The 8,987-nt window shown below is 34.4% G+C and overlaps 1 protein-coding gene and 1 non-coding gene across 2 annotated transcripts; both read right to left on the minus strand.

The window, feature by feature from the left end:
• Positions 1–5: 5 nt before the first annotated feature.
• TRNAQ-CUG (transfer RNA glutamine (anticodon CUG)) lies at positions 6–77 on the minus strand. The gene has a single exon. It is a non-coding gene; the product is annotated as a tRNA-Gln (tRNA).
• Positions 78–985: 908 nt separating this feature from the next.
• On the minus strand, positions 986–8,749 carry LOC127802610 (AP-3 complex subunit sigma-like). The gene is made up of 8 exons (XM_052338522.1): positions 8,575–8,749; positions 8,407–8,449; positions 7,898–7,959; positions 7,541–7,637; positions 3,082–3,152; positions 2,562–2,653; positions 2,397–2,478; positions 986–1,285 (listed from the first exon to the last, which is right to left on the minus strand). The coding sequence occupies exons 1-7, from the start codon at positions 8,641–8,643 to the stop codon at positions 2,412–2,414; spliced, it is 501 nt and encodes a 166-aa protein (XP_052194482.1). The 5' UTR covers positions 8,644–8,749; the 3' UTR covers positions 986–1,285; positions 2,397–2,411.
• Between the last annotated feature and the right edge of the window lie 238 nt (positions 8,750–8,987).

Below are 8,987 nucleotides of genomic sequence, written 5' to 3' on the forward strand. Positions count from 1 at the left end.
AGAACAGGTCCCACCGAGATTTGAACTCGGGTTACTGGATTCAGAGTCCAATGTCCTCACCACTAGACCATGGGACCTCTTGTGATAACTTTGTTTTCGTTCCTTACTTATTTCAATTTATTTCCTTATGCTGTCCTTGCTTATTTGCTCTTCTTTTCCATGCTGTAGGTGCTACAAACAAATTAATTTTATCTGAGTGTTAATAAAAGATTGTTTCTGAGAGTTAATTATTTTTAAATGTTAATAAAATATAACTGTAACATTGTATTGTTGATAATAATAAATCTTAACACATAGCCACTCAACCCCAATTGACCGGGGCATCTCTCCAATCCATTGTTAGCTTTGCATCTAGGGTTACAAATAAGTCAAGCTATTCACAAGCAACACGATATTTAACTCAACAAAAATTCATTCAAATTCACTTGTTAAGATAAACAATTTGAGCTTAATTTAATTTTAAATCTCGATTTGTAAACGAATCAAGTTTGAATTCAATAAAACTCGACTCGATACTTAAAAAAAAAAAAAAAAAACTCAACTTAATAAAACTCACCAATATGTTTAATTAGAAACTTATAAATATTAATATATTCAATTAAAAACTCATTGATATGTTCAATTAAAAATTCACAAATAACTCATGAACAAGTTCATTTATAAATATATTTATTTATCAATTTATAAATATATTATTTAATATAAAATTATTAAACTTTAAATTATTATAATAATATAATTAGATTAAATAGTTCTGACAAGCCCAAGCTGACAAACGAGCTCGAGCCCACACTTGACTCATCAAACCTTTTGATGAGTCAAGCCCGAGTTGAGCTTAAGCCTAAAACCTAGCTCGGCTCGCTTAGCAAAACTCAACTTAACACAGCGGGTCACAAAGCAACAACCGCTCCCCTGTTTACGTATTGCTTCATCACTTGCAATCACGATGGAACTTCAATACGAGCAAAATCGAAAGCCAAGTTCAAGCTATTAAATCAGTTTGGCGATTACTTAAGCTACCTTCGGTCAACATTTTCACTACTTTGTTAGTTTAAACAATGTTTCAACGAGGACAAGTTCTCCATGCCTCAACAGGCCAGAAATTTCTAAGCATCGCCTGTTCTTAAGGATTTTTTTGGTACCTAAACGCAAAACGAAACTAACCCGAGGATACTACCGTAGCCAAAACTTTATACTGGATTTTCCACACTCAGAACCCGACTCTCACAGCTCCTTGTTCTGCGTCAGCATGCTTCCTTAGATTCCTTCAAGCATTCTCCACACCCTACATCAGAATCAATGTCAAAGACATCAATAAGGAAACAAAGATTAAAACAAGAATTACAGTTTCTGCCTGCCAGCATTATCTGTATCCATGCTTTTCTGTCCACCCACTGGGAATTGCCATAGGCATTTATTAATAGAATTTTGATGGACAGATACAAGAGAAGCATGAAGGTTAGGCATCGATATTGTGCATAATGATTCATATATATGAAGACCAAATTTTTATATACAAACCAACTTTTCATTTGCAGCACCTATTCAAGCAGGACAAGAAAATATTGTAACAGCTATTTCTGCCATGTGGTTAGGTGATGGCTTTAGCACACACTGGTGCTAAGATCTTCAAGGTACATTTGTTCAAAAGATAAACCCACTCATGCTCTTTGAACACCAAGTATAACCTAGGGAGATCAATATCATCATGGAGACCAAGATTTCATTAGCATAATGGAGCATTTCTTATGGAAATGAAATCACTAAATTCATCATTGTCATCGACAATTGAACCTTATCCTAACCAAGTTAGGTCAGTGAAAGGCATTCATAATGTCAATTGGCTCCTAAAAGTCACACTAGCAATACAAATCTATGCAAAGGAACAATGTGGCAATTTTTTTTTTTATACCGGATGCCCTTCCTGACGCAAGCCTCTAACAAGGCAATGAAAATGAAATCATTAAATTATAAAGGTCAAAATATTTATCCTCAGATCTGTAATGAGTCCAAGCTAGATTGCACTCACTTGAAGAAAGATGATATATCTAAGTATTTAAATCTTTCCTTGAGCTAGCAACAACAATGTTCATTTCCTTTGTCAGAATTCGTTTTTACATAGGCTGGTGGTAGCAACGAGGAGTTACAATATCTTTTGTGTTGATTTTCAAAAAGGGCAAGCACTTGTAGTGCATTTTAATGGTGGAAGGACAATAGAGTTCCATCATGTTTTTGGGTGCACAAATCTTCCAGGATAATGTGTATTCCAGTAATATGAGGGATCTTGTGCTTCTTTAATTCCATAGACTATATTATTTGCCAAACTAAAGGACACTATGAAAGAGAAATCCTTCTAATCAACCTGTGTCAGAAATGTTATAATGATAAGAGCTTACTATAGAAATCATATCCTATCGAGCCTGCCAGCCAGGAATGGATTTTGGGACAAGCAGGATTGAATTTGAGGCCTTCTCCAACCTGCACAAAATTATTAGCTGCTATCATTAACTTCTTTTTGGGCCAAACAGAGAGAGATAGATAGAGAGAGAGAGAGAGAACACCTGGAGATTTCTTCAACAGCTATCACAACTTCTGAAGAACTCGTTTCAAGTACTTGACCTCCCAACACAATTTCATCTAATATAGTATGAACCTGCCAAATCAGTTACTGTACCACTGAATTTACTGATTGTTAATATGACATGCCCATGCAAATGCGAACATGCTTGTGCTGGATATGTGATGCAGAACCAAGACATAGAACAAATTAAAACTAACTCAATATTTGAACTGTATATTCAAAGACAAAAATCTGAAAGAAGCCAAGAGCCTTTGTTAAATGAAATCTCAACATGCTTGTGCTTTTGATGATCAGCTCATGGGCTTGGTTACCCTTTGTTAAAAGAAATCAAACTGAGCCTGTTCAGTACATCAAAACTTAGAAATTTAGGCAAATTGCAATCCAGAATGCTTCTCTGTCAACTAAATTGTCCATTATATTATTGTAAAAGATATTTCCCATTTCCCTCCACATAAACTTGGATCAAGATAATGCATTTGGTGGGGGGGGGGGGTGTCAACCTTGTTAAAGTTGAAGATCACATCCAGCTCACAAACATTACTGAAACACTTGTCCAATGTCTCCACAAATACTGCAATGACCAGAAAGTTTAGACAACAAAATGATCAGCAGAGGGAAGCAAATACACAATATGGTTTTAACTGATTCTTTAGTTCTTCCAAGATATACAAGAAGACATCCAAAACAGTAAAGATGTTTTAGGTTATCTAGTGCTTTCAAGGTGTTGACAACTCCTTTCCATTTGGCCCAAGATCCATAAAAAAACAAAATGGATTAAGCAACAGTAGAGTGCTCTTTAAAATTTAACCAATAAAAACAAGAAAAAATAGAATTAGAAATGAGATTATCCATAAGAAGGTAAGAATGATGCTGATTGAAAATAAGACACATGAGATATGTTTAAAGTGATTTTGAACAAATGAAAAAAAGACTTAACAGATACACTTGAGAGGAAAGTAGATGAAATGTAAACAAATTTGTAGTGGAAGAGGTGTAAACCAAATAAAATTTAGTGGGAGACTCTTAGGCATGTAATGAAATATAATAGCTTTAAAAATAATTGGCAAGCTAGAACCCATGTAACCTACCCCACCTAGCGGGATTAACGCTTGGTGGTGGTGGTGTAAACCTTGTTGCAAAAAGTCAGATATCAATAAAAAAGCTGATAAATGGACCGTGTTACTAATCTAAGACCAAAATGAATGGAATAAGGAAAAACAAGGTTGAAGAATTTTACAATGTGAACTATTCTATGTGGTCTAATAATCCAACTAGGAAATGCCAATTCAAGAGTTAAGGCTTGGCAGCTGAAGTTCATTACTTATTGTGGCACATGACTGCTACAGTTCATGACAGATTTCTGAACAAGGGCTAAACAGTATGCACTCTATTAAAAAATCTAGTGCTTGTAGAATGATGTGAGCCTAATGATTGGGAGATAAGTAAACATGTGAGCCTAATGATTGAGGGATAAGTAAACCAGTGCCAGCCAGCCCGCAAATCTGCTTAAAGCTTGGTCGTTTGACGCCATAACTACAAACAATATCTTGGAAACAGTAAACTACCCTGAAAAATTTGTATTTCCAGCTGTTGCCTTCTAGATCTTAACACAAATCCTGATCTGATTTTAAGTATTTTTGAGTATTCAATGTGGTATTCAGCAAGACTCAGTTTGTTTAGATTTGAAAAATAACTTAATATATTCATTCAAAACATGAGGTGTGTGTCAGTTGTGGAATCCATTTTGAAGAATTCAAGTGAACAATTTTGTTTATCTATTGGGACATATAATCTCTTGCTCAATGGAACTAGTTACAATCTAGACTATGTATTTGGTTTTTGCTGTTAAGGTAGCTTGATAAAGAAGAAAGATTACTTACAGGGAAAAAAAATAAATAAATAAAGAAGAAAGATTCGAATTATTTAAGAATTTTAGTTATTTAGCAATTAGGATTAGGAATTTTACGATTTTGTTTCATATTTTAATATAATTCATGATTTGGCTAAGACTAGGAATGTTTTCTTTCTTTTTTTTTTTTTTTTCTTCCCTAGTTCGGTTGGAGATTTGTAAGCTTAAAAATATCTTACAGGAATTCGGATTATTTAGGGCCCAATTGGTTACAATTTCATTTTTGGTTTTCAGTTTTTTTCTTTTCTTTTTCAAAATTACAAAACTGAAAATAGAAAATACTATTGGTTGCTAGTTTTCATTTTCAAAAAAGAGAAAAAATTCGAGAACTTTTGGAAAAATGGAAATACCATGTTGGTGTTTCAAACTTTGTATGTGGATTCCTATCTACAGCTGGTTCCAAGCCCAAATAAAGGAGGAGGGTTTTTGTGACGACCCAATCCCAGCTCCAGTAGTTTGAAAGGTCTTAGGTATATTACTTAGTATCATGAACTCATAAGTCACCTTTAGCTAGCTCTTTTGGGTGAGGATCTATGGTGTTACAAGTGATAACAAAGCCAACCCAGGACTATTACTGTGTGGGTGCGGGCCAAGAAATGGTTTTGAGACTGATTTGGGTTTGATTGACTCGCCTGGCAAGGATGGTTTTGAGACTGATTTGGGGAGGTCTTGGATATACTGCTTGGTCTAGTGAATCCACAAGTCATCTTCAGCTACCGGCTTTGGGTGAAGACCCGTGATGTTACATGTGGTATTATGACTAAAAATAAATAAAGTTATCAAGTTTTTATTTTCACATGAAAACTAAAATTAAACAGACAAACAAAAAATTAAAAGCATAACTAAAAATTGAAAAATAAAAACTATAAAGATTCTGTCAAACAACCCCTTATATTAGTACTATTGGTATCAAACAACTTCTTTTTCTCCTCTTTTTTTGTTACTCATCAAATTGGTATCAATTTCTTCTCTTCTCTCCTTTTTTATTCTTGTGCTCTTCCTTGTTCTCCTTCTTCTTCTCCATCAAATGTGTAAGAACCTTATTTAATTGAAAGAAGCTGCCTCAACAATTATCAACTACCAATCTCAATTAAAAAGTCCTCTTAGCCATCCATTCCATCATCACCAAGGAACATGCTTCACAATTAGGCCTGTCAACAGATCCTAAATGGGTAGGAATTAATAAATATGTACCCAGACCATTTATTATATCTGTAATTGGATATGGAACTGGTCTGAGTAATCTGATATATATATATATATATATATATAGCATTAGACCTGCAATAGATTATAGATCAGAATCAAATTCGGATCTGTTGACAGGTTCATCATTGCAATAGCAAAGAGAGAAGTGTGTGTGTGTGTGTGTGTGTGTGTGTGTGTGTGTGTTGGGGGGGGGGGGGGGGCATCATAGCAAAAAGAGATCAAGAGAGGTGAGTGAGGTTGTAGAATGAGAAGTTGATGAGAGAGAGAGAGAGCTAGTAATGCATTAGGTTTTAACTTTGAACAAAATGGGTCACTCAATGGGTTGGCCCATCTCTTTTAGTTATCATGTAATATATATTATATATTTACTTTTAAACAGGTTCAGGTCCTAATTGGATTGAAACTAAAAAATCCATACACAGACCATTTATCATATCTGTAATCAGATTTGAAACCAGGTCCAAATAATCAGACATATAATTATACCAGACCCTAAATAAATGGATCAGAACTAGATCGATTCTGGGTCAAGATCTGATCCGTTGGCAGGCCCACTCAGAATCTTCTCCATTTACTATAATTGCATAGCCATTGTTGACAAGCTTTCACTATATTTCCTTATTGTAGACTTTAATTGCAATGAGTTTTGTTTTGCCATGGCAGAACCTCTTTTGATCAATCTTCATTGCAATTGTTGTATAATAGCAATTCCAAACAGTCAATGCTTTTGCCCACAGATCACTAGGTGCATAAAACTTGCAAGATTTTACAATTGTGGGTCACCAACAAAGATCAGTATTTGTTCACTATAAACACTTTTTTCTCATTATGGCTAGACAGAGCCATGGCAATTTGTGAAATATTATCCATTGTCTCTATCCTGAGTAATTCGACCAATTATGTTTCATTTACTCGCTGGTGGAGAGTCAATCCAGAAGAATGATAAAGAGCAAGAGTTTAGATTATTTTATTTTAGTTATTTAGGAGTTTTAAAGGATTAGGAATTTTATGTTGTTTTTTTACTTTTATTTGGACTCTTAGCTTGGCAAAGACTAGGAAAATTTTATTTTTTTTTCCTAATTCCATTAAGATTTCTAGTTAGGGTTATGCACTTTGTAACTTTGTATATACCTTAGAAGTATTAAGATTATTTAGATTTGGATTACAGATTACTAAATACAAGATTTGGGTTTTCTTCTTGAGTCCTATCTCTCTTATCTTCTATCTCTCTTCTTCTTTGCTTCTTCATTCATCAAACTGTATCAATTCCTACTCTTCTCTCCTTTATCTTCTCCTCTGCTTTGCCATTCGTCAAATTGGTATCAATTCTCTTCTATCATCTGTCTTCTCCATTCAGCAAAGTGGTATCAATTTCTTCTCTCCGCTCTCTTCTTCCTTGCTTCTTCTTCAAGTAATTACGTTTCACTTACTATGATACTTTAAAGGATTAGGAATAGTTGCCATTTCTCAATTTAATTTAGATTCTTAGTTTGGCAAGAACTAGGAATGCTTTTGTTTTTGTTTCCTAGTTTAGTTAGGATTTCTAGTTTGCTAGAGATTTATAAGTTTATAAATATCTTCAGAGTATTTTGATTATTTATAATTTTATAAATAATCCTAATGCTTTGTTTTTGTTTCCTAGTTTTGCCACATTGCTTTTATTGTGGATAAATCCTTTCTATTGTGCATATACCCCAACGTCTAGGGCCATCAAGGTATTCCCTAAGCAAGGCAGTTTGCTCATTTTAATGCATTCAGCATGCAAACAACTTTACAAGATAACAAGATCTTTCTATAATGACAAATTTTGAGTGAACAATTCAAAGATAGCTTTCGTGTACCTTGCATAAGATCTAGCATTGCCAGCTCATTTTCAGAGCTATCGAATACAACGATGAAGTATAACGTTGCATAAGTCTTGTACACAAGTCGGGCATCCTGTACGTCACAGACAATACAGTTGTGAATTTTTGAGCCCTTTTAAATGGGAGCTAGTCAGGAAAAGACAATATAAATCGTCTAATGTAATTTGTATGCCAAACCAAATTTTATGTCATGGTCTCTTGAACCATAACACAAGAACTAGCCAAGTATGATGTTCTTAAATACTGACCATCTAACCAAAAAAGAGAATTTAGTGTTTTTTTTTTTTTTTTGGAGGGGAGGGGGGGATAGGAGAAGTGATAGACACAATGTACCGGTCCAAAACTGATATCAGCCTGAATGAAGTTGCTGACATTCTCAGCCCTGCTACACAGAACTGCAGCATAAACAAAATGATCAAGATAAAAACCAATACTGAATCCTAATTCTTTAGATGAAAAAACGTTCACCTTCGCTTTTGATAAGGCAATAGTTCTGACAGAAGAAAGTATTGCCTGATCAGATAGGCATGCATACAAGTGTGTGTGTGTGTGTGCGCGCGTGCATACCCGTATATGTACACGACTCTGTTGATTTCACTAAACAACATTGAACACAAGATATTTTATAGTGACAAAACAAAATCAGCAGTGAAATGAGATGAAGTACAACCGAGATATAATAAGAATTTTGTAAAATTGGCTTCAGTCATTACGTAAACCCTAAAGTAAAAGCTCAGAGTCAATGCGAAATGCGAACATATTCAGCAATTTAGGTGTCAAAAACAGAAGATAGTCAGAACTATGGAAACGGAAGAGAGATGAGAGGAGGAAGCCACTAAAACCTCCGTAAATATTCCGAATCAGCTCCTGTTGCTTCTCCAAGGGCTAGCCTTGCAATTCAAATCACAAAAATCAACAACAACACAAATCTGACGATGAGTGAGAACTCTTGATCGGTTTCCGTAGCAGATAAATCAAAAATCGCATGGAATCGAAAGGGAAAACGGAACCTGATAATCGTAGAATTTGACAAGCCGAGGCTTGCCTTTGTCGTTCATCACAATCACCGCTCGTATCATTTGATCAAAATCCGCGTTTCCTTCGAACAGATGATTGATTTAGGGCTCTTATCCGGACAATGGAGTCGTCTTTTGCGTTGAACTCGAGAATGGGCTCGGAAATGGCTCCTTGTTCGCATTTTTAGAGGAATAAAAGTTACTTTCTAATAAGCGATTTTTAAAACATTAATATTAATTAATTTAAACACAAATACTATTTCTACGCTCACTTTTAACATTTAAAGTGATACTGGTATACTAATGTATTTTATATCAATGTAAATATATATTATATTAATAAAAACTATCACTTTTAATTGTTAAAGTTAAGTGTTTAAATAAAATTTTTATAATTTAAATATACT

This window comes from Diospyros lotus, chromosome 5, assembly GCF_014633365.1.
Source record: "Diospyros lotus cultivar Yz01 chromosome 5, ASM1463336v1, whole genome shotgun sequence".
NCBI classification, from domain to species: domain Eukaryota; kingdom Viridiplantae; phylum Streptophyta; class Magnoliopsida; order Ericales; family Ebenaceae; genus Diospyros; species Diospyros lotus.

Coding starts and splice junctions, on each gene's coding strand:
- LOC127802610 (XM_052338522.1), bottom strand. CDS start 8,643: ATGATACGAGCGGTGATTGTGATGAACGACAAAGGCAAGCCTCGGCTT. Junction 7,960..8,406: donor GATTCGGAATATTTACGGAG/GTTTTAGTGGCT, acceptor TTTATGCTGCAG/TTCTGTGTAGCAGGGCTGAG. Junction 2,479..2,561: donor GCTGTTGAAGAAATCTCCAG/GTGTTCTCTCTC, acceptor AATTTTGTGCAG/GTTGGAGAAGGCCTCAAATT.